The 27438-nt window shown below is 39.4% G+C and overlaps 1 protein-coding gene across 1 annotated transcript in view; it reads right to left on the reverse strand.

Moving 5' to 3' along the window:
* The window catches only part of cdkal1 (CDK5 regulatory subunit associated protein 1-like 1), a 472504-nt gene that overhangs the window by 184170 nt on the left and 260896 nt on the right, over positions 1-27438 (reverse strand). The window contains exon 9 of the mRNA XM_042332426.1: positions 19037-19203. Coding sequence (XP_042188360.1) covers positions 19037-19203 — 167 coding nt within the window. The remainder of the gene's footprint in view (positions 1-19036; positions 19204-27438) is intronic.

The raw sequence follows: 27438 nt of genomic DNA on the forward strand, positions 1-27438 counted from the left end.
AAGCTTTCAAAAGCAGAAGTATTGCAGCGTAAGAGCAAAATTGTACTCAGCTGTGAAATACAAAAGCAACAATTTGCACTTGTGTTACACTTTTCACGTTGGATGAACGTCTCAAACTACTTCAAGACCAATTGGTATTAGTAAGAAAAGCACCTCAACAGAGCACCAACTTTAGTAGAATCTTTACATTTGATTTAGCGCCTTTCACATCAGGACGTCCCAAAGTGCTTCACAGGGTGTGCTGTAAGGTGTATGGTAACTATGTTTTGTGGGCAAATGTGGCAGCCAATTTGCAAACAAAAATGTCAACAGCCAGGGAGTGAATGACCAATTTTGACATGCACTTAACTCTCATGTCAAAATTTAAATTCTGTTTTGTGAATTAATGAAAATAATAACTGCTAGCAAGAAAATAAACTCTTTGAGTGATTCAGGCAATACCACAACCCATAAGAGTGAACAATATACAATCAGTGTTACCTGAACTCCAAAATCAGAATGAACAATTTTTCTTCTCTTCCAACCCCCCACCCCAATCCTTCAGCAAAGTATTGAATATGTGGAAGAGCCATGCAGCCAAAACAGCTGATACTCTTTGGAAAAGAAGCTGCAAAAATATCTGGCTGACATTGTTGTAAATGAAGCACAGAGAAAATAGATTGAGAGGATTGCAGTAATAGTCCACAGTAACGATAGAGTGGGTTTTGCATAGCTTGCAGAAAGAGCAGTCTTGATGGGCTGAGTGCATATTGTCATTTCATGCTTTGTTAAAGACTTTTCTTTCACTCTGAATCTCATTATTTTTAAAAATAAGTTATGGAACAACATTATTTGAGCAAACAAATACCTTTCTGACCTTTATGTGGCTAATACTCAATCCCTGAATCACTGAATTTATTGGAGTATCCAGAAACCATAAAAAATAATAGCACAGAAGAAGACCATTCAGCTCATTGCAATCCTGAAAAGGAATGTTTAACTAACATCTCTCTGATCTTTTCCTTCCCCACTCAACCCTCCGATCAGCTAACTCGGGCTTGTGTACATGCCCTGATGCTACCTGTGCCCTCTCTACCAATCTGCCTTGGAACCCATCTGTTCAACCATTCTATGGTCTGAGACGATACTCTGTGTGAAGGGCGCTATATAAATGTATGTTGTTATCGTTGTGTTATTTTGATTACCTCTTTCCCCTTCTCTTGCCTCCCCACTCTGCATCCGCCCACTATCGTATGACAGTACAAGGAGTAATCCCACGTCAAAGGTGCTATACAAGTGCAAGTTATTGTTTAACAAACCTGCTAATGAACTGCCTACCAGCCCTGTGGTCTTAAGAACATAAGGACATAAGAATTGCTAGACGAAAGAAGACTAAGGTCCATCCAGTTCACCTTCCACCATCCTGGCAATTGTATGCATCTGACATGTCCCAACATATCCCAAGATAATATTATCTAACAGAAATCTATCTCATTTGTTGTTCCTGAATTTGATGCCACAGGTGACCGCACATTTGAAATCTGTTGCTTCAAGTCTGTGAATTTTCAAAAGAAACGACATTGCATGCTTAATCAGAAAGTGATAACAAATTGTCATACAAATTAAAAAAGAGTCATAATCCATCCTTCAGTATCAGGAAATATCGGAAAGTGTACTGTCTTTGCTGGCTCAAGTTTCATTTCTCTGTAGTAAATGTGTTATGAAATCTAGCTCCTGAACATGGATTTGCATAAAAATCTAGCACAGATAGACAATCTATAATTGTGAAACGTAGCAGCTCTGAAAGTATTTAATTCAGGGTACTGTCAGTCTCACTGTACTCAGTTAGGGCAGAGAGCACGACTGCTCATCAGATGACAGTGAGAAAATAGGCATTTGATTACACAGAGCAATTGCCATTGCTGCTAGACACAGGATCAAATCTATCGGGATGCTTCAACCCCATTAAACACCATCTAAACAATGACATCACCAGCAAATCCAGGACTGAATATCTGCTGTGCAATGAACTGTTCATTTTAGGAGTGGACAGCTGTTCACAGCAACACTTTGTGGACTGTGCCAACATTTTTTTTACATATTTGATGATAGCATCTTCATACCTCGCAAAAGAATGATATCAGGGCCTGCAATTAGGGAATATTAAATTAGCCCATGAAATTGACAGACTGGATCATTCTAATCACTAACAATAACACCTGTAGTGTTTGCAGCTTCATCTTGTGTCTGAATGATGGTAACCACATTTCCAGCAATACAGTACTTTCCTCAACTTTTCAAGCAAATAGCAACAAAATGACAATGACTGTCTACCATTATTTAGGCCGATAATTATCCTTGCATTTGATATAGACATTATCACGTCGTTGAAACGTCTCAAAACGCTTCACAGAATATAGTGTCAAGTGAATTGACTGTATATTTTGTGGGCAAGACGCGGCAGCCAATTGCACACAGCAGTGTTCCACAAACAGTCGTAGATTGAGCGACCAAATTACTTTATTTATTTATTTTGAAGGGATTATTACCCCCAGAAAGTGATCCATCAAACGACTAACAACCAGATTCCTACTTAAGGCTGGTAAACAGAGGTGTGTGGAGAAAGGAAACTTGTTTAAGGTTTCACGCAGCCCAGGAATCAAACCCAGGTCTATTCGTTTGCAAGGCAAGTGCTTTAATCGATTCGCTGTAGGACTCCAATCATCAGAGCTAAGGAAACATTTATGCAGGACCCCCAAAAGTAAAAATGAATGTTGCATATACTGGTTTCTTGGGTTAGGAAACATTTGCAGATCAAGCAGCAGCATCTGTTTAATTATTTAATTCAAAGGGATTGATCACATAAGCAAATACAGTGCACCAATCTATAACTATAATGTTAATACTTACCCATAGAAAGTTTGACAAGAACTGTAATTTTGTCTGAGGCAAAACTGCCAAAAGTCATTGAGTCATTGACATGTTTTGTGGAAACCAACGCACCTTTATTTTGACACCATTCTACAATTGTTCTACAATGACAAGTTGAGTGACAAGTTGTTCTCATTCTTAGTCTCCTTCACCTCACCAGCCACACATACTCGAATAGACATTTTTGGTTATGTGACGTGATGTCTCCACATTCTGGACAGGTCTGGAAAGGTTACCTAAATAATGGAAGTGGGGTAAATAATGGGCGGCGAGGTGGAAAGTAAATGTGTCATATTCAAACACAGCTCCCAATCTCCCAATCCCATTATTTTGGCGGTAGCTGACCGTGAACCAATGACAAAACTTCTGCACATCCACAAACGAAAACCTGTATATTATAACTTAAAGGATGTTGGCTGCACAAAGGGGATGGCTGTCTCAGCACCACTATTTGAGCACCACTCACTTACTATGAAGCAGACTGCACTATGTAAACCCAGCATTAAACAGTAACAAGTCTGCATATAAACCAAGAGTTTAGATCAGGATTTCCGAACACAAGAATTTACTACCCTAATTAAAGTGAGAATTCCCACCCCCTCCCAATCTGCATTTTAAGATTAAAAAAACAAGGGATGTGTGCAGCTTGCATCACCCATAAAGAGGAGCCCACATCATTCCTGTGCATTCAGTGATGGTTTTCCAGGGAGACACACATGACATATCCAATCCACTCTATTTTGGTCTGCTCCCTGTTCTAAGATCCTGTACATTGTTGTCTATTTGCTGTTTCTCTTCATTGCAATCTACGTTCTTTCTCTCTTTCATATTATTGCAGGATGCTTTCTTTCTCTCTCTCTCTCTCTATTGAAATCTGTTCTGTCGTTTATTTTCTTTCTTTCGATGACTGAAATGCTTCAGAGGTAGGTTTTGAGGCAGACATTGGGTTGAATTGGGACCGAAAACTCTAAAGAACAGATTTTGATGTTTGGATAAGCCTACATTGGCACATTCGCACAATGAAATAAGCTTTTTTTTAATGTTGTTAGATCAGCTTTTAATAATATTAACAACGCAGTCAGTTTATAGTTCCCAGGCGTACAACAGACCACTCAGCTAAGCAAATGGCAGAGGAAGCGAGCTCATTTGTACCAGTAGTATTTCTATTGCATGGATGTGATTTCCACAGTTCCTGAAACCATTTTTTCTGAACAGTTTCTGGAGGTGAGCACTGAAGCAATTGACATCACCAACGTCTAGTTTCAACTGCATATTTGCAAGAGAATTACTGACAAAATGGTGACAATTTTCCAGCAAACGTGCTGTTATAAATGCAGCATTAATGAATCACAAGTTGACATGAATACCACATGAAGCCTCAAGATTACCCACCACATAAATTCCTGATCTTAAGAAAGGCTTGCCAGACGGAACTGAGTGTAAGGCATTTGACACAGCGCCTTATCATGTCGTCGAGACATCTCAAAGCGCTTCACAGGATATACTGTATATACTGTAAAGGGGATTGACTGTATTTTGTGGGCGATATGCAGCAGCCAGATTTGAGTCTCCCCAGACCACGCAGAACAGTCATTGATGTTTAATTTAAGAGCAAGATTATGAGAGGAATTGGGGCATTAATAGCTTAACTATTAACATCCAATAATGGGGAGACCAAGTGAGGAGGTTTTTTTTGAAAAAATCTATTGCAACTGGTTCTGTGAATTCACAGCATGATTCAGGAGGATGATCGAATCAGTGCTTTGAATCCAGGGATATTGTATCCCCACATGTTCCAAAACAGCTTTAGTTAATAATCAATGTATGGCATTCACTCTGCATCAGCAAGCAAAGCCTGAAATCCATCCTTGGTCACTGTGACCAGGAATGAGTGTAACTGACTAAAATACTCGAGAAAGACAAGCCCAATGTCTGACAAAAAAATCTGACACCTCAAGACCACTCACATCAAGGCAAAAAACATAAAGGCAACTGTTTTGGATCATGTGCGGATGCATTATCCCTGGATTCAAATAAACTGGTTATATGCACTTTCTTACGCACTTGTTCTCCAATGCACAATATTTAAACCAGAGTGAAGTGGTCATTTTTATAGATTGACTTATTTCCTAGTGTGCACTTTACACAGTATCATTCCCAAAGCCACTGAAGGAAATTGCAAGCAAGATATACTAAACGATCATAACTTGAACACGGGCTAAAAGTATTGGAAACGTTCTTATATAATGGAAGATTGAGCAAGCACAATGGTTATCAGGTGACCAATTTAATCTCACCAGTTAAAGAATTCTTAACCAGACATGTCCTCCTCCGCTAAAGGAACACTTCAATTGGCTTGTGCCAAGCTGCCATTATGTGTTTTCTTTGCTTTTCATTATTGAGACTTTGGGAGCAGGATCTGAAATCAGTTTAGCAATCAACAAGTCAAATTGCTAGGTTTAATTTGTTAACGTTAATCCACTATCGGAGGCTTTCTTTGCATAGCCCATTATCATAGGTACCATGCACATCAGGAACGGTGGCATTGTTCTCACAAACACTGCCTCAGGCTTACAAAAATATGCAGGTGTTTGTTTAGAAATCCAGCATGTCATCAGAAACAGTCGCACAATACGTGAAAAGCTGTCTCTGTAAATGTTTAAGGTGACCTGAAGCCTCCCTTCCCCCTCCACAGCTGAAAACACAACAGCTACATCACCACAGCTATGCATTAGCAACCGTTCAAGATATCAACACACCACAGGTAAAGGGAGATATATTGTCCCCTCCTCTCCCCAGGTTATTTTCTGGCAATTCTTGAATTCTCACAAGCAAACTGCTGAACAATAAGCATTTCTGAGTTAATTGTAGCGAGTGCCCTCAGAATGATGCATTAAAACTAATAATGTACAAATGGTCTCTGGGGATCCATTACAATGCAAATCTCACATATTTTATGAAAAATCAGTGAGTCTGCACACAAACACTCAGGCCCTTGGGGATGTGATCGTAATTGACTGACCTGTAAGTGTTCTCATCGTACCTTAAGGGTACAGGTTTCACAAGAAAGACAACAGAAATGGTGAGCAATGAAGCATACTGCCCATCCACCTCTGTGAAGGACAAGCTTAAAGGAAATGCAATTTTCTAACTGTAGCCTAAAGGATGTCAATTGGATAGCAATTACTGTATGACCGCCTCATTTTGTTCAGCTGATGACAGGACTACATTATTACCAATTTGTTTTGGTTAAAGCTGTATTAATCTTTCAATCAGAGCTCAAGCCATCCATATCAGCACTCAAATTATTTTTATAGCTTACAAAATTGTGCTTGTGAATATGAACTGCCCCAACCAAATAGAAGTTTTTTTTCTATTGGTCCGAGAACTTGTTCATTTTCTTTCAACCTAAAGCTTCTGTACCTGCAGAGAGCACTCACAATCATATTGTGTTGCCCTGTGCAACATCAATTATATTTAATTGTATTCATTTTTAATCCACGTCTCCATCGAGATTCAGGAAATGACTAGAGCATTGAGCTGCTAAAAAAGCAGCTCACGTTTTTCTCTCTTAATTCACACTGAGACAGGCAAAATTAGAGGGAAGAAAAGGTTCAACCCCATGTCCTACTGATATGCCTTGATGCAATGCAAAGGAATATCAACATGTTACACCACTGGGGACACCCTGAATACTTTACTATAATTTACTATGTTCAATAACATTCGTTTCGTCCACAAACTACACATTCAATTCACTTTACAGTATATTCTGTGAAGCGCTTTGAAAAGTCTCAAATGCAAGGATTATTATTATTATTATTATTATTTATTTTTGGTGATTTCAAACGGTTTCCTTCTAATCCCCACTTCATTGGAGACTCCGTTATTCTTCAACCAAGTGATTAGGCATGTTCACAGTGGTGGAATGGGCCACTGATACTTCATATTGTTCAAGAGGAGCAAATTCAGCTGTAAACCTTGAGTTTCTGAACTCTCGATGAGCCTGGTCAGTAATGGGTAGTAACTCTCCTGTGATTAGGCAACATAATTGCTATCGTATTGAAAGCTAAATATGTTCTCAAATACTCCAATGCAAAAACATTCTAAAATCAGAGAAAAAAGTCACAAACAAAAGTTTCAAGCCAGACAGAAACAAGCCTGTTATTCAAGAATACTTTCCACCCCCTTCTCACCTCTTCTGCTCTTAACTTGATTGGGTATAGTTAGGTTGATTTTCGGTTTTAACTGAAAAACCCAATAAAACACCCCTGATTCCAAAAAAAGGTGGTGTTTACCCAATAAACACTAGAAAAACCTGCCCTGAGGTAACTGTGAGGTGAGGTTTTCTCTCTCACTCGCTCTCGCCAGTGTCCTGGTGTGCTGACTGTGCATCTGTTATTCTCTGCCTCTCACTCCCCTACATGAGCACTGTAAATCTGGTGAAGTGTTTGAGAGGAGGGAGGGACTGCACATGTGTGAGGGCAGCTCTCTTCCCTCCCCGTGTCTTTTCAGTACAGCAACAAAAGCCCCCAAACACCCTGATTTATAAACATTCTAGTTGCTAAAAATAATCTCCTAAAATGAGAAACCCTAGGTATGGTTCTATAGTGTGGCTTCTCTTTCAGGACCTTTTGTGAAAGGACATTTTTCAATGGTCAGTGTTGGCAGACCACTCGATCATGAGAGCCTTGAGAGCTGAGCTAGTCTTGTCCTCACCCGAATTCCACACCTAAGACAGTACTTGGGAGATGGTTGATTTTCCTGAGTGTCGGTATCTCCTGTTCCAGACGACTTATTCCTACACAGTGCAAGGGTGGTTGTATGGCCTTTCACTAAAAGAAAATGCTGAATATCGTATTAAACTGCTAGTTTTGTGTGCCGACCCAACTGATTTCAGACAGGCAGGACACAACAGAGCAGCTTCTCTGAGTTTCAGAATTGTGTGTCAGAATGGCTCAGTTGGTAGCAGTCCGAGTCAGAAAGTTGTGGGCTCAAGCCCAGTGTCGGCACTCTGGATTCAGTCTAGGCTGACAGTCCAGTGCAGTGCTAGGGGAGTGCTATGAATTAATTTAAACCGAGATGCCCCCCCGGTTAAAAAACGCCAAGTAAATGCAAATTGTTGTAATAGTTGCATTGTCAGAAGTGCCTTGGTTCAGATGAGACGCTAAACCAAAGCCCTGTCTTAGTCTTTCTTGCCTGCAGTCTTTCTTGTAGTATGGGCAATGATATCAATGATATCACTTTCCGGAGTTGTTCACTAAGTGCAGGAAAATACATCAATAGTGGCCTGACAACCGGCATATTGGTCCTTTTGTTGTGCTTCACTTATAACATGGCCTCCCAGATAGAGGACTCAAGAAATCATACTGTAATGAGATTTTCCATACCTCAATAGCAGTGGTGGCCAACCTCTTTGGTTGACCAACAAAATAAATTCTCTTGATTGAATATTACTTGATATGTGCCATAAATCTAGAAATATTCAATCAGGAAAAAAATGAAAACACACAACTGATTGAACACAGACTTACCCAGACTCATGAGAATGTTGGTGGTGAGGGGGTCACTTCTTTAAGTCTTGAAAAGCAACTTCTCAGAGGGACCTTATGACAACATGGGTCACAGGTTGGTCACTGATCTATAAGGTCCCTCTGAGAAGTTGCTTTTCAAGACTTAAGAGCTATAAAATATCTAATTGTTCCTCTAAACACTGGGGATCATCTTCATTTCTTGGCACACCTCTCACGTCATGACGATCAAAACTGTGCAGAGTATTCCATATATGGGCTTCAATTCTGTTTTATCAGATATTACTACACCACGATTTTGTTTACTGTATCTACTTTTTCTCGAAGATATTAAAAAATGAGGTAACAATAACGGGGCCTTGTCACTAAAAGTCCAACCAAGCTGTTATATGGCTGGACATTTTTAATTGCTATTCAACAGAGCAGAAACTATAAAAGGCGCTTAATTGGTACTTCCCTAAGGCGGCAAAATGACAACCTCTAATTAATACAGTACAGGCACAATTTAATCTGTCACTCTTCACTTGCTGTTTAATTGAACTACATCACAATGGTCCTTGATGCACAGTGGAAATGGGACACAATGCACGTTGACTGGGAAGTGGAGGAGTGCCCAATTTATGCACCTGAGTGCTAATACTTCTTGAGAATGCAGCTTGTGGTCTGAATCACAGCAATTCATTTCATATTTTCACCTCCAAAAATCAGTCACTGCACTTTACCGTATATCCTGTGAAGCACTTTGAGACATCTTCCTGATGCGATATCAAAAGCAAGGATTTTTTAAAAAAAATTAGTTTTAAGGCATATTGGTAGGTTTAAATAACACTTGGATGTCATATATGACCATTAACATCAAATCCAAAACTTGCTGAAAAAAAAGAACACACCACCGGTTCAAGAACTATTGTGCCTCTTATGATCCAATTACTGCTTAGAACATTTAGTCAGATGTGAGAATGATAGGCATGGTCCTTACAAAATAACCAAATGTTGCAACATATATTTACAACTCCAGTTTGCAGGTGGACAACAACAACAACTTGCATTTATATAGCGCCATTCATGTCTCAGAGCACTTTACGAAAACGGCATTGGATGCCAAATAAGGAAGGAGGAGGTGGCCATAGGTATGTTTGAAGAGATAGGTTTTAAGGTTGGACTTAAAGACAGATAGAGAGAGGATGAAAGGCAAAGTACTGCAGATGCTGGAAATCTGGTATAAACACAGAAGTCGCTGGGAACACGCAGCAGGTCAGGCAGCATCCATGGAGAGAAGAAAACGAGTTAACGTTTCAGGTCAATGATCGGACCAATGTTCTGATGAAAGGTCATTGACCTGAAACGTTAACTCATTTTCCTCTCTCCGTAGAGAGAGGATTAGGTGGATGGGGCAGGAGGAGGGAGTTCAAGGGATTAGGGACATAATCTGAAGGCTCTGAACTAGGCAAAGCACAATACATCGTAACAAATGAAAAATACAATGGGAGCATCTAAAACATGATATGTGTACCTTCTGGTCACCAGCAGTGCATCACAGAAGACGGGTTTACACAAGTTCGGTATGGAATACGTTTTGCATAATATCTAAAATATGATCTGGTACAATTTGTAATAGCATATAACCACTGTCTGACTGGAGTCCCTTATCAAGCTCATTGAAAATCTAATAAAAGGAAGTTTAATGTTCAAGCGCAAGATGGGGGGAGACCCAAGCAGGCAATGGCAATGCTTGTGCACCTGTTAATCTAAAGGATCCTCGTGGAACCCGGCTGCAAGTTTATGCAAATCCAAAAGTGAGATTGTAAATTAAGCAGATAACACCAATTTTTGCAGGCGTTTGAGATAATGGTGTTCAAAAGAAATCCACTGTCAGATGACACTCATGTAAATTTGTAAAATGTATTTTGTTTTCTTTTACATTATTGAGGTGAAAGACATAAAAGCACCATAAATGTTACAAATCTAGCAGAACCAAAAGAATAGATTTGGGCAAATATATATAAAACAAAGTTCATAAGCCATTAACAAATGGTTCCAAATTAATTATTTGGTACCACCAAAAGTATCATCTAACAGGATTTTACAACCAGCACCTGTTCTTCTGCCATTTCTCTGGTTCATCCAACATATATATTATAATCACATTTTCAAAGTTTATTTTCCACTGAAGTTTAAAACTCTGAATCCCTGTCGGGTGGTTCTGAAATGTAATTCAAGATTAAAATCTACTCACTTTGGTAGATATAGCCAGTACAATTGTATGATTGATTTAGAGTTTTATTTCATACTGCAGACTTTCTACTCAGCACAGTGGGATGCAAGTAACATATGGCCTGGGGTTCATACTTAACTCAATAGTATTTTTTCAACAAAATAAAGCTCTGTACTTTTTCCAAGGCTGAAACAATACAAATTGTATTTGCTGTTTATACATGTTTATACACTTTGATTTAAAAAGTTTTTGACACAAATAGTAAATCTTTTCTAACAACTCAGCAATTTTATATTTCCATTGCATTTCTTATTCACCATTTCAGATTGTTTACATTGAACATAGAGAGATAGACAAAGTAGTTATTCATCAAAGGGGCAGCATTCTTTGCTGGATCCAAATTATTTTGATTCCAAACACAAAACACAGGACTTAGGGCAGATATTACATGTTTCCCCACTATGTAAATTACAATGATGCTACACAAAGTATGGGCAAGGCAGCAAAAGAGGGTAAGTTAGCTTTATCCTTAGTGTCGGGAGGAGGTTCAGCGTTTTGGGACATCCTCCCAACATGAAAGGCCCTATACACATGTAATTTGTCGCTGTAGTGTAATCTTTCCCCACTAAAACAATCTGTATTAGACCAGATTCCAAATATCACGCATGGGCACATGTTACTGGAGTAGTTTTTTTTTCGAAAACAAAATGGAGGCAACAACAAATTACATTTGTACAGCGCTTTTCACGTCGGGAGGACGCCCCAAAGCTCTGAGACTCAAAATATACTACAAAACAGAGAAGACAACTTTTACATTGCACATCTTGATAACAGATTTAGAAACTCTAGAGAATTGCACTGCAGGCCAAGTGGGTTTTGAATTGTACAACATTTTGGCAGGATAGCAGTGTGTAGTTAATATTAATATCTGTTCACATAGAGAACACAACCTTAATTATATCAATAAATGGAACATCAATTACTATATTGTTCTTTGCCTCTGGTTGTATCTGAAACAATGCATTCCTATGCAGTACATACTGTATTACCAAGGCTGAAGAAGCAGCTGGTATAGATATGTGAGATGGCCATGTGGGCCAAGTTAAAATGTGCGGTCATCTCAGCAGGGCTGAACAACTTGAAATATTTAGCTGAATTTCTGACAGGCTGATTTTATTTCTTTGCACTTTTTGTAACAGTTCCATGCAGTATTCATCTGACAAAAGAACTGAGACTGTTTTTTTGCTAGCAGAAACATTTTTGGCAAATGTATCCAAATTTGATTTTACCCAGATGTCATCATGGGACAATTCTTTAACTAAAACTACAAACAGTATTTCCACTTATATTTACATGACATATACATAGTAGTGATTAGTCAGAAACAAAATAGGAAATAAAAACACAAAGTTATTTTTAGGCTGAAGAAGGATATACAATGCAGACTGCAAGACTAGATGGTGCTTTTGCTTGTTATTTTTGCAGCTGGAAGAGGCTTATCTCAGAAGATTGATTGATTACATTAGGGAGAATCTACAGGGGTTATCCAGCTCAGTCCATCCACAAAACACACAGTCACTACACCTTACAGTGCTATATACCAAACAAAAGGATTATTATTATTACTACTACATTTCCCAAATTCAATGTTTGTTTCTAATGCTGTTTCTCCATCAGAACTAAGGCAGTTAAAACTGGGGACAGGAAGAATTTTGTAAATGTGGAATGCCTCAGAAAGCTGTACAGGTGATTTTAGCTGGTTACCTTCCAGGAGTTCCCCAATTAATTAATTAATTAATTAATTAATGAATGAATGGCATTTGCTTTATTGGCTACTTTCTGTACCTGCAAGTTAAATCTGCAAATCTCCTAAAGTAAGATTGCAAAGCCTCTCCCAGCCCCCAAATAAGAAAAAAATCCATATTACGATCTAGTCTTGAATCCTACATTGTGCACCCTTCTTCAGAACCTTAGCTCAGAATTCCCCAGGGAACGATTGGCTGATCATAGCGAACATATTAGAATAATCTTTATTTTAGAGAAAATCCTAATTTTTGAAAGGAACTCACTCAGTGACTCAAATGGCTATTTTTATCCTGGGGGCTTGCAAATGTAAGCCACACAACCTTGTCTAGTCTGCTGATAAAATGGATATTAATAGGCTGGTTCCACTTGGTGAGGCAAAAACAAGGGGGCATAAATAACAACAAAATTACATTTGTATAGCACCTTTCATGTCAGGAGGACGTCCCAAATAAATACAAGATAGCCAGATCTAAAAGTTAGTTTGGGAGAAACATCTTTAAGCAGAGGGTGGTACGAATGTGGAACTCACTGAGGTCGAAGAAGAAGGCATCAATTTAGTTTACAATTATATTTTTTTGCTCAAAGCAAAGAAAGCCATCTTTTGTGTATTAAATCCTGTTCTGGTTGGACAACTCGTTCCACTATTACCAGATCAGCAACTGATGCTTTCGGATACAGTTTAAAGTTCAACAATGTACCCAAACCTCTGGTCTCGGATGAAAACCTCCTTTGAACCAGCCATCCCTGTGATTTCACTGAAGTAACATTCATAACTGTGCTCCAGCCAAACATCACAGCCCATAGATGGGCATGGCACATATAAAATCAGGGCAAGTGACTAAAAACAGGGGCACCAATTTTGCACTGTGAGCACCATCTGTAGCCAATCTTGCACTCAAATTTGTTGCATATTTTTGTGAAATATAGTCAGTCAGTCTTCCATCTCTTCAACCTAAAGCTCCTCAAGAGATCAGGTTTTTCTACCTGCTGATTTTAAAATGTACTGTTAGTGTTGGTATTGGTGTGGCTCAGGCCTAACACCAACATTCCAGTATGAAATGGGCAACTGCACAATTGACATTGTTAGTGAGGCCAACTTGCCCCATGCGGATTATCATTGGCTACAGTAAAGCAAATGGCACAAACCCTATCAAAATGGAAATAATGAACCTAAATCAAACACGGGTGCCCACTGTACTACACTGACATTAGTTGTGGAGGAAAAGAGCTGATCAGTTTTATTCTTTGTATGTTGCATTTTACTCACCAATTTTCTCCCTTTCCACTTTTTTTCTTTGACAGTTCCATGAAAGTGCTCACACTCATTTACCTTGCCAGAGAAGATATTATGCATGATTGAGTTTTGGAAGTATGGATTGGCAGGCCACGCCCATGGAGGCAAAAGGGGGTAAAGGAGGGACTTGTCAAATTGTGTATCTCAGCTATTCCCTGGATAAACTTATTGCACTATTGTGATAGTTTATAGTCGAGTGAACTCCTGTAGCTCAGTGGTTAGAGCATTCGCCTCGCAAGCGAGAGAATTCCCGGCAGGGTGAAACCTTGGGCAAGTTTCCTTACTCCACATGCCTGATAATAATCCTTCAAGAAAAAAATAAATAAAATTGGTCACTTCAATCTGCCGCGTTTCGCTCACTAATATACAGTAAATTCACCTTACAGTATATTCTGTGAAGCGCTTTGACAGTGAAGAAGTCTAGAAGTCTAGAAGACCTGAAAAGCGCTATATCAAATGCAAGGATTATTATTATTATTATCAGGTTTCCAATCTCACTGATATCAGATGGCTAGTGAGCAATGTTGCTCAAGTGTTTAAGAGTACATGTGTGGAGCTCAGCCATTCCAACTTCAGAACGTCGTGAGCTGGCAATGTAAACACCACTCCTAGTTTGCACCACAGTTACGATTAGTACCAATGTTCCAGAACCAAGAATGATACCCAGATTCACTATTTCCTCAATTGATCTATTCCCCCATCTCCAAATAATATATATAGGTTAAATAAATTGAGCAGAATTAATCTGAAATATAAAAGGTGACTTGTGCACAAGTTAAGATTAGTATGTTCCCATTTTGCTTGTGAGCACACTGTCAAAGTGCATGGGCAAGCCACATGATTTTGAGCTCGTAATCTAGGCTAACGCTCCAATGCCGACAGGAGATGTCGACAATGTTAAACCAAGATCCAGTCTGCCTGTTCAGGTTGATGTGCACTTTTCAAAGAGAGACGGGAGTTTCTTCCGATGTTCTGGCCAATAATCCCCCTGAGAAAAGTAAATCGGCCATTCACTTCATTTTTGTTTTTGAGACATTAGTGTGTGCAAATTGGCTGCCATGTTCATCTACAAATACACTTTACACAAAATCTTTTGAAGCACTTTGAGACATTTTGACATGATATGGCACTATATTAAAGACAACGATTTTTTATACTTTATTCTTATACTTTGGTTTATGTATTCTGCTTGGTGCAATTTTATTTTGCTAGTCATTCATGTCATTTAAATATCGAGTGATATTTCTTTTATTTTTCAGAGTAAAGTAACTAAATAAATTGATAAATAAAATATCCTCTATTGAGGTCTCATTTCTATCCTGCTAGGGAGCATTCCCTAGAGCATATTTGCACTGTAGTTACAGCCAATAACTACAAGATAACTATAGCTATATGATTCAAGATATGCACTGAGAGTTGTTTTCCTCTAAAACAATAAGTTATATTAAGTTCCAATAATAAATTAAGATGTCTGGTCAATATTGCTGCGTGCAAGGATTACAATATATTACGAGGTACACAATTAAAACAACTTGCTGTTTAAATTTGTTCCCATAATGTTGGTGCCAAAAGAGTCAGCCTGCCCCATTCCCACACAATGAAGCATTTATTCTGTATTTCTTACAAAAACAAAATGAAATTACTTTACTTCATTATTGGATTGACCATAAAAAACCATTCACTACTTAGATTACAGAAAGATCTGGATTTATTTTCTTGCAATGTCAAATCAGAAGCAAGGAGTACATGTTTTGAGACAGGAATCAGAAAGAAGGCAGCAAACATACATTTTGTAGTGCAGTCTACAGCAGCATTACAGGAACAACAATTTGCATTTATAAAGTGCCCTTCACGTGAGAAGCATCTTGCTTAACAATGGTATGTATAGTTTATCAGCGAGACGGAAAGGAAGGGGAGGTGACCGAAGGCACAGTAGAAGAGGGAAGCCTTCAGGTATGATTTGAAGACAGGCAAAGAGGGGGCGAGACTAAATAATATATGATAATAATCCTTGCATTTGATATAGCGCCTTATCAAGACTTCGAGACATCACAAAGTGCTTCACAGAATATACTGTACAGTGAAGTAACTGTATATTTTGTGGGCAAAACACGGCAGATTGAAGTGACCAATTTTATTATTTTTTTCAATCTTCAAGTTAGTTCTTATGATCTAAAATTATATCCATAGCCATGTTCATTCTAAGTAGGAGGAAAGCAGTTCATTTTCTTATCATCTTATCAACACATTTTAGCATTCAAAACATCTCAAAACACTTCACATGTATTTACTATCAAGTGTAGTGACTATTTCCTAAAGGCAAAAGCTGAAACTATTTGCACATAAGGTCCCACAAATAGCCATGAATGATCAATTGAATCGGAAATTTGTTGATTACAGTATATCCTGTGAAGCGCTTTGAGATGTCTCAACAATGTGATAAGGTGTTATACCAAATGCAAGGATTATTATTTATTCATCAGAAGACTGGGAGAATCTCCCTTTTCTTGAATTTCATCATGGCATTGTTAACATCCACCTGAAAAAGTCAGGTGGGTACCCGTTTATAATCAAATAAAAAAACACTTGCATTTGATGTAACCTGCAGAACTATACACTAAAAGGGGAACTTTAATGGGCTCAGAATGACAAGTTTATATTCTAGAGGATTCCCATCTAGATTAGAGGGGGGAGGTTTTTTTTTGTAATTACTTAGTTACTTCCCCCCGCCTCCATTTGTTGGATCGTTGAGTGAGACACGCCAAGGGTGGAAAAAGAGAAATTGTCTCAGAAGATTGATGGAAAAAAAACAAGGGATAGGATTATGTTGAATGGTCTTGCTCAAGTCTTTTACTCAAGTCCATGTGAATGAAGGTGTATTTCACAAAGTTGACATAAACTAATTACCACAGAATCATCTGGGAACAGGATAAACTAATATTTTCCTGTAACAAGAAAGAAACAAGCAAGAAACAAGCATCACTATAAATAGCAGAACAGATCTAAATTAAGTTACTGGCAAAATTTATATCATTAAACGGTACACTTGTTCGTGTGTTTTACAGTGAGTTGTACGATTCTTTTAAAAAACCTACTTTTTTTTAAAAAAGCATCCAACTCAAAGTAAAACCACAATTATTGACAAGTGTACGCTGAAAGGGATATAAACTGTACTAACATCTGATGGGAGACCTCAGGAATAAGAACTCCATTATTGATTTGACTGTGCTTTGATACAAGGTCATGTTCCTCAGAGGTAGTTGCATTATTGATGTTGCCATCACAGAGGGGGTTAATCCCAAAGCTCGACGATCTATCCTTAAAGTTTGACAGAAAGTAACAAAAACATTTAGAAATACTTCTGACAAGGCAACAGGAATTAATTAACAGCAAATTAATTTTGCTTTTCAAGGCAAACAATCAATAATTCAACAAACAATGCAGAATTTCATTACATACTTTGTAAGAAAAAGTTTTTTATAAAAAAGTAAAACATGGTGGGCTAAGTTTAATGAAGTTCAAAGTAGATGTCATGGTGCAGGATTGAGTCTGCTTCCTGTATATCAGCGGCATGAAATAATTAACACATGTCTGTGCAAACAAAAGAGAGCTCAGTTCCTGTACTCAGGAAAGACCAAACCTGAAATGCTCCATTCACTCAGAGATCTTGCTGAAAGAGAATATGGGAAGGGATGGGTGGAGGGAGGAGGAGGAAGCGATCACGAGTAAGAATTGGGTGTGAACTATTGGTGCCAATTAAGGTTACACAATGTAGTCAAGCAACCTTCTGCCAGGGACTTTCAACAAAGAAAACAATGACACTTATTGCTTAGAAAAAGGACAATTCAGGCTCTCACAGTCCAGGCTAAATGTTTATCACCTTGCTCTTACTTTCTATAGATCATGGACGTGCTCTATTCCAGTGTTGTAGACATGGGGTCGGCACATATGGGGATTACACCCAACTCCATCTCTCTGCCTTCACCCTTGACTCCAGGACCACTGCTTTCCTGACAGAATCTCTCAGACATCAAGTCTTGTTTGAGAGCTAATTTCCTTCAGTTGAACGTCAACAAGACTGAGGCCCTCCTGATTGGCTCCTGTCAGCGCCTCCAAGCCTCAGGCACTGACAGTATCACCATCCAGGGATGCACACTCCACCTCACGGAGCCAGTCCGGAACCTTAGCATCTTGTTTGACCCTTTCTACCCCACATCCGTAATAATAATAATAATAATAATCCTTGCATTTGATATAGCGCTTTTCAAGTCTTCTAGATGTCCCAAAGTGCTTCACAGAATATACTGTAAAGTGAATTGACTGTATATTTGTGGGTGAACGCGGCAGCCAATTGCGCACAGCAGTGTCCCACAAACAGTCGTGGATTGAAAATGACCAATTTATTATTGTTTTTTTTTTTTTGGAGGGATTATTATCCGTACCATCCGTACGTACATCTGTACCATGACTGCCTTCCCCCATCTCCGCAATATCGCCCAGTTCTGCCATTGTCTCACACCACATGCCCCTGAGACCTTTATACACGTGTTCATAACATCCAGGCTTGACTATGCAAACTACCTGCTTCTTGGTCTCCCCAACTCCTCTTTCCATAGGCTGCAGCTCATCCAGACTCTGGAGCCTGTGTCCTCCAGGCTTCGTGACCCTATCACCCCCATCCTTGCCCATCTCCATGGGCTTCCTATCACATAGAGGACACAGTTCAAGATCCTGGTCCTCACCTTCAAAGCCCTCCATAGCCTTGCTCCCATTGCCTCTGCGGCCTCCTAACCCTCTATCAACCTGCCCGCTCCCTCTGCTCAGCGGGCTCCAGCCTGCTTCACGTCCCCCGCCTCGCTCGCCTCACCATTAGCAGGCGGGCCTTCAGCCACTCTGCCCCCGCCCTCTGGAACTCCAACCCGCAGTTCCTCCATCTCGCCACCCCCACTCCCTTGCCTCCTTCAAGACCCATCTCAACATCCTCCTCTTCACCCTCCTTGCGCCCCTGCCCCCCACCCTCCCCAATCCCAACCCACAGCTCGGGTCTGAAACACTGATTGTCCAGCGCCTTGGGACGTCTTCCCAATGTGAAAGGCGCTACATAAATGTAATTTTGTTGGTGTACAAAACAATATGCTCCACCATTGATAGGCTGGCTCACTCAACCCAAGCCACAACAAGGTGCACACCATTTCCTTGTGCTGACAAAACAATGTATCTGTTTTGTTGCTAGCCAGGTCAAAGGCGATCTTAAAAACATCAGTGGCTCCTTTCCCTTACCTCCAGATGTTCCAAGATATACGGAGGATTGGTCATCCCAAGCCGCAACATCGCTCCCTCAGGAATCACCTCCAACAGTTTCCACAGCAATGTTGGCAGGTCTGTCCCTAGGTCCCTTCCATAGGCTCCTGTATCTTCACTGGTCAGCCATATTTCACAAACGCCCTCTATTTAGAGAGAAAAAATGTTTTAAAATATGTATATTTTCAATACTATCCTGTCCATTTCTGTTGAACTACAAAACAAGATAATCCCCAGCTCTTGTTGGCAAAGTATGCACTTTTAATGTGCCTACTCATTTCATTGAACATCTATCACCATGGGAAAGAACCCGCCAAGATACATCATCAGTTGAGTGTGGCCTTGGCAGTACCACCAGACATCATAGGACAAAAGAAGCTAAAAATAAAAGCTCGAAGTGAAGGGGAGCATCAGAGTGCATTTTGTTCTTCAGTAACATACACAATAATTTTCAAAACAAAGAATTTTACAGTCAGATTGTTTTTAACTTTAATTTCACAGAAAATCTAAATTCTAAGATTAATTTCAATGAATTGGGGAAGCAACTTGGAAGTACGGCCTGAGATAAACATATTTGTGCAATTAAACAGAGACTCAATTTCACACTTGCATTTACTCAGCCTAGTTCTAGCCTCTTCACTCACAAAATGAACTTCTATTATTGAATGAAACTATTGGTTGGTCTTAACGTAAGCCTTATTCAAAATAGATTGAAAAAAATAAAAATATTCCCCCACAAGTTTTTGTTCTCACATACTCTTCACATGGGTTTCAATGGAACTGTCTTCAATAACAAAACTATGCCACGGATGATATCCATTAAGGTTTACTGTTCTCTAGGTCATAGTTGGACCAAACAGCCGTATCTTTTTTGACAAACACGTGCATTATATTTCCATCCAAACATTGAACCATTTTCACCTTGCTGGAGGGGAAGCTGATCCCTGGTGGAAAATTACCTTTATGGTGAAGTATTGTGCGGGGGGGGGAAGACTAAGAATAGGGATGGAAATTGCATTCCTGTGGAACACAGCTAGGTGGGGACTGCTAGCCCCCCGTTGAGTTGAGGCTTCAAATTAAATCAGATGAAGAGGAAACAGCTGGAACTGTAAATCACCTGACAACGGGCAAGAACTCCTCAACTTTGTCCAATAATTAATGAGCTGGCATAACAATTAGAGCAAATAGCACTAAGTTTCAGTAAACAAAACGCGACGATTAAGGAAGTACTTCACCAGAGCACACACAAAAAATATTATCATAAGTTTCAGTCACGAGTCTGTCCTCTCCCCTCCCAGGGCTAACTGCGACACCTCTGTATATTCTGCTAAATGATTTGAACTGTTTCCAGACTAATTATAAAAACGCTGGCATACCTATTTTTCCCTTTATAAAACATAGCGCATTAATATCACGGTTGGAAAAGTTACATAATAATAATAATAATAATCCTTGCATTTGATATAGCGCTTTTCACGCCGGGAGGACGTCCCAAGGCGCTTCACAGAACACACTGTAAAGTGAATTGACTGTATATTTGTGGACGAACGCGGCAGCCAATTGCGCACAGCAATGTCCCACAAACAGTCGTAGACTGAAAATGACCAATACATTGGAAGTAAAATCAAATGCAGACAGAAACTATCAGTGGAATAACAGCCCGAATATGGGAACAGAGTTACATCATTTCTACCTCTATTGAAACAAGAAAAGCATTCCGAAGAATCAAACAGCACCAACGACTTGCATTTATATAATGCCCTTCACACAGGTTAGCGTTTCAGAGCACTGAATTGCTTGGCACCGAGCCAGGGTAGAGTCAGTACACTTTACAGCGTATCCTGTAAAGAGTTTTGAGACACACTCCCAATGTGAAAGGCACTATATTCACTGCTAGGATTATTATTATCACTGTTCAGGATTCATTTCGAGACACCGTCCAGGGCAAAGGACACTATATAAATGTAAGTTGTTGTTGTTCATTTCATTCTTTTTTGTTTTACTTCTGTTGTGTAAAACCAGCATGCTTGTGTTTAACAAGTCACTTCTGGTAATCTTATAGGGGAGTGAGCTGGCAGTAAGTCCTGAGCTCAATAATGAAAGAGGGCAGCACACCAGAAGAGATGTAATTATTCAACCAGGATGCTTCAGCAATCCTATCATTTCATCTGAATACATTTATTGAGTTCTTTCGCATCGCTAGAATCAATAACTCTGTCAGCCAATGCCGCAAAAGCTCTTAACAGACCTGAAAGTAAACGCTGATAATTTCTCAGTAAAACAATGATGAGAAGACCAGGGAGTGCATGCAAAGCAATGAAACATTAAACCCAGTCACAAGTAAATCAGAATTACTCTACTCTGATGACACTTATGTCATTTCAGGAAATGGAAATCACAGAACTAAATGCATGAGCTTCGCAACACGCCAAAGTCACTATCAGAACACATGAAAGGAAAATACACAGGAAGGGTAGGATGTGCATAACATCCCACAAGAAGTTTCTACACCTTGAAACATCACAAAATGTCTGACACTATGTCAAACTTCGGAAGAGGATAAATGAACACACTTCAGATTCAACGACTTTACACAGAGTGGTAAATGTGTGGAATAGATTAGCCAGGGAGGGAGTAGTAAAGTTAGGTCAGCAAAGAGAATTGGCTGGTTATTTGAAGAAAAAAATCTATTGAAGGGCACGAGCGATAGAGTAACATAGGATTTTATTTTAGTTTGGGACCTTCCAGATGGCCCCTAATGATCTTTTCCAGTACATCCCTATCCACTATTTGTGCTGGCAAAAGAATGAAAACAACTCGCAAGTTCCAGAAGCAATGTCTGTTTTCAAATTATCAGACAAAAGTTCAAATCAATTGCTAATGAATATACTACAGCACTTGTTAAAATCACGCAAGCACATCTCCTTTTCTAAAATTCTCGTTTGACTTTTTTCTAGAAGCCACCAGTTTAGAAGCACCATGTAGCAGTAAAGGCACAATGGTGATTCAGAACTTGGTTGACTCATAACTTGGTTGTCATACAATGAGAAGATCGAGAGACTCATATTATTCCAAATTTTAGCAATTCTTGAATATTGCTTGGAACACACACCGAATACAACTAGCGTTCAGTGTTCGGAGAAGCACACGTTTAACACTATCCATTAACATCCACGGCTACACTTAATGAACCTTCCATTTCAACACCAGGACTGAAGTGATTCATCATCCTGCCAATGCGTTAGTTAGGTGCTGGTTCAAACACAAACTTAACCTCTCCAACCTATTACGTTCCCTATTGACAGCACACGTCAAAGATGTTGAGCTCTATTTCCATAAAGCTGGGTATTTCAGTCTGATTCTATGATCCCACCTCCCAGCTGACCTTTCCGCAAAGTTACTAACCCCAGCCAGCAAGCTCTGAGAACTACATGATTGTGATCAACTACTGCTTGGATTGGTCAAAGAAAAGAATAAAACATTAATCAAGATGACATAGCCTTTCTTTCAACAAAGGAATACAAGAACAGAGAGCAGAATGTGACCTATCAGAGTGCTGACCCTGAGACATGAGGAAACAAACAGCTTTTACTCTGCACAAACTACAACTACTGAATTTGCTGAGATATTGATATTGACTGATGATAAATGATGTTGTAAAATTTGAGGGAAAAAAAGTCGGCGTTGAACAAAACATATGGGTGCCTCAGATGGTCAAACATTGATTCTTTCCTGTCACGCAGACTTCCCAATGTGAAATGGCGCAGTATCTGCTGCACTGTTATCTCTGCAAGATGACAGAGTTGAGATTCTGGCCTAGACCCACATTCTCCCCCTTGTACTATATCAATAAGCTGTGACCTCCCTGCATTGGCCTCCCCAGCAGTACATTTTCTCTGTGGCCTTCGGAGCTGAGGCCACAGAAACTCCTTCCCCTCGGAAGGCTTCACAACCATCTGCCGAGGGAATGTCTAAGTGAAATGTTACTCCAAAGCAATTTCAACCTCAAGGACGATTGATCAAATAACTACCATCCTCACGAGCAGCACTTACAATGCATTTCTTACTCTGCAATTTAGCTTAAGAGGAGGATATTCTTCAAAGCTGACTACTTCCACTTTTTTACACTCATGAGCATGCACATTAGAGCCTTTTCTTCCCCCAAAGGTCTATTTAATGTATATACATGCTTCTCTCCTTTTCAATCATTAATACAGCAAACTGGACACTAAATTCATTCCCCATTAGCTATTATCTAGATCAAATTACTTCTCAATTCCTCCCCCAAAATAGAAACATCTATTTACTGCAATGGAATAGAAATGTTTAGGAAAAATATGCTTTGTGCATGGGAGGAGAAGGAAGAGAAACCATAAAGGTGAAGACATGTTTTTGTTGAAAAATTATTCAGAAGCTTAAAGGAAAAGCTGTGCATCTTGAGAATGAAAGCCATTGTTTCTACGTCTCACAGCACGATGCTTTTAGTGTATATCCGTTAAGACCCTTCCTCCAAAGCAGAATACAACCAAAAGATATGGGTGGGGAGGATAACACAGAAATCAGCCATACAGGCCGACTCAGTGCCAACTCTGCAGCTTCTTGCACTCAGCTTTCAAAGAGAATTAATGGGATCGTACATCATCATGATGAATTGAAGGGATTGCTGAGCTCCATGACCAGTTAGAGGAAACAGAGGTGGGCGGCGGAGAAGAAGAGAAGAAAACACAGTTACACTGAGGTGAAAGAAATAGCAGTGTGGGTTGCAATGTTGTTTAATTAAATTGAGTCAAATCTCAGCACGCCTTTGAGAAATAATCCAAACCCTATCCAGTTCTTAATCACCAAGCTTCACTTCGCATCAGTCTTTGCAGTTCGCTTTTTATTTTAATGGGGCCGTACATCTGTCAAAAGAGCCACATCCCAACCCAATTAAGGCCATAAGTAAAGCTGAATAATACATCTCAGCTATTGCTGTAGAGAAAACACTCAAAATGCACAAGGAAAAGTCGCTTTCAGCTGTTCTACAGCTTTGCACTTTTTGGGGGATTCTCAGATAAACAGCTAAAAGAGACTTGAACAGGGGGTACAACAATGCCCTATGGATCAGATTTTGTCCCTCCTATATTCCTCTTCAGCTTTTTTTTTGTCCACTCGTAACTATAGTGACGACAAACAATTGTTCTTAGATTACTTAAAAAGCTCTCAGGAATAAAGGACAATCAGAATCACAGTGATGTTCGGTGACGGACGCATCATTAGTATTAACCTGATGTAAAATGAACTAACCTAAACATACGTCAATCTTTCTAAAAACTAATTGTACAGTAAGGAATCAGTCCAAATTAAAGGCTTTCTCAAAACTTGCCCTGCAATCCAACATCAAGCTCTTAATGTGAGACAATACAATAAGAAAATCAATACCGAGAGATTGAGTATATTGATAATAGATTTGTAAAGTACAAAAAGCTACTTTATGCAAAATCAATTAATCTTCTAGACTGCTTCTCTAATTGCCCCATTCACCAGGCAAAGGTTATCCGACTGCTGTCAACACACAGGGTTTTTAAACTCATGCACAGGAACAACAATGCTGTTGGATTTTTACATAAAATAAGATTGTTCATAACATTAATAAACTCACATTGTTTATTACGCTATAGTCACCACCGCTTAATGGTTCACCTACTTCTACTATATCAATAATGTTTGAGTCACGGATAGGGCTGAAGTCAAGGAGAGTCCTACCCTACCTGACAAGTCATTCTCCTTCTTCGTTGATCTGGAGCAAAACATTTTTTCCTTCACTGAGCATATCTAACCAGAGAATTTCATACCATGGTTTACCCTGCGATGCTGGTTAGCAGTCTATTTCTGCAAGATCAAAATAATGTAGAGGTAGACCAGACAATTTACATCCGCTCTAAATGGCTAACTCACCAAAAATAAATAGCTGGAGGTTGTTGTAATGGCCCTGGCATCTACCTGACATTAATGAAACATTTTTTAGGGCAAAAGGTACTATTGTACTACTAATAGATACTATTACCCAACATCATTTTCATTCATCCACCCATAGCCACAGAATCATTTATAATAGTCTTGTCTATTTGAGCATTCTGAAACTGGAAGCTTATTATTTAGTGATCCACATATTTTCGTGATCCACATATTATTTTTGCTTGAACCTGGTCATACTCTGAAGAACAAGTTAATACGTGCTTCTCAAACATACCCATTCAGTACAAAGCAGCCAATTAAAGATTAAAAACTCTCCCTCACACAAAAAAACAAAATCTCCACTTCCTCCATTATATTTTTGAATGTACAACTTATTTTGAATATGGTCCCGTCACCAAAAGTCAGTACCTCTCTCAAGTCCCATTCTGCATATGTGAGCATAAACCGCAAGCATCAGTGAGTTATTCTCTAATGAGGAGCATCATGCATAAATACATATCCAGGTGGACACTGATAGTAACAACAAATTACATTTGTGTAGCACCTTTCACATTGGGAGGACGTCCCAAAGCACTGAACAGACAAGGATTTGGACCCAAGCAGGGGGTTGGGATCAGGAGGTGTGGAGGACAGGGAAGATATGGGTAGGAGGGTGACCAAAGTCATGGTCAAAGAGGAGGGTCTAGAAGCATGCCTTGAAGGAGGCAAGGGAGGGAGCGAGGTGAAAGGATTTTGGAATGGAGTTCAAAAGGGTGGGGGCCGAGAAGCTTGAAGCCCAACTGCCGATGGTAGAGCATGCTGGACTGGAGACACTGAGCAGGCTGTGCGGAGGAAGCAAACAGGTTTTATACAGTTAGCAGGTCACAGAAGTAATGATAATAATCCTTGCATTTGATTATTGCATGCCTGATACCAGTTTGTCAACCTAGGGTATCCCGCAAGGTAGGGAGGAGCGAGGCAATGGGGAGACTTTGAAGGCAAAGGACTGAGAATTCAGGCAATGTTACCATCCTCCTATGCTGGTGAAGTAAAGTCTAACTGTAATGCCCCCAACTTCAAGCTGCTGGGGGCATTACAAAGGAAGAACATATTGGAACAGAATTCCCGTAGGTTCATATGACGTACTTCCTGGTACCGTAAAGAAACCCCATGTACAACTATTTGAGACCTCCCTGGTTTTAGATTACTGTGTGTGATAATGGCGATGGTTACATTTAATGCCCTTGATGTAACAACTCAACAAATTCTTGAGAACCACATGATGAGATCCAAAAAATACCCTAAGTAGACAAATTCCATTATTTCATAAGACTGGTATCAGGCATGCAATACAAGTCACATTTACAGTTTGTACCAATTGCCATAGGACAGAACACAATCTAAAGTGTTTTGATTTTTTCTCCAAAAGTTGAAGTGCAAATAATATAAATGGAGCAACAGTCATCAGATATGTAGTCATGCATTAGAGTATAGTTTACAGCAATAGTATTCATTTATAAATTGCCAAACTCGTGAACGGTTAGGATAGATTACGTGGTTACATAAAGGAAAGTATATTTCAAGGAGGTTTAGAGTTAACTAAAATCAGCCATTTGTTCCTCTAAATGGATGATCTTTGTGACCGATAAAGCTCTATTGATTTCTAAATGTCATTAGGGTCTCCTTTTCACACATGACCTTGAAAATGATTTGCAGATTACTATACGTCAGAGGTTTTTCTGAACTGAGCCAGTTTACTAACAGGGAAAACAGTGTTTCTGATATTTTGCCCTTGTGAAGACAGACACAGTGTGTCAAATAACTATTTACATTTAGTTAGGAAGCAAACATAGGACCAAAGATAGTCATTCTGAATTATTAAGGTTGTAACAATCTACCTTCTTCTGTGTAAAGCACTCACATCACTTCAAAAATACTCTTCAAGATTTTCTTTGAAAAGTATAAATTTAGTTGAATTTATCTAATTTTTCTTCCCTCCACCACCCCAAATTCCTGTCACATAGCATAGAAATATTTATACGTTCTGGAGATAGTAGCAAAGTATTTTTGACACCATTAGGTACACCATTAGGTACAACCTGGTCATTCCTCATGCTCGACACACCCTGAACATTAGCACTGCAAAGACTTGGCTTGTTGAATATTCTACTTGGTCACCATGATAAAAGAAAAATAGCAGATGTTATGAATGATTCCAAAGGAAGCTCCATGTAATTCTATTGCTTTTAGGGTGCTGTAAATCTGACTTCAGGAGCTATCTTTGCAAAGAAGGACAAACAATTGCATTGATATAGCACCCTTCATGCGGCAATGTTCTGCATCGCTGCCCAGTGGCAGTTTGGATGTGGAGCATGAGAAAAGAGGGTGACCATAGGCACAGTGAAAGAGCTAAGTCTTCAGGTGGTATGTAGGTAGATAAAGAG

This window comes from Callorhinchus milii, unplaced genomic scaffold, assembly GCF_018977255.1.
Source record: "Callorhinchus milii isolate IMCB2004 unplaced genomic scaffold, IMCB_Cmil_1.0 Scaffold2, whole genome shotgun sequence".
In the NCBI taxonomy this organism is placed as follows: Eukaryota; Metazoa; Chordata; class Chondrichthyes; order Chimaeriformes; family Callorhinchidae; genus Callorhinchus; species Callorhinchus milii.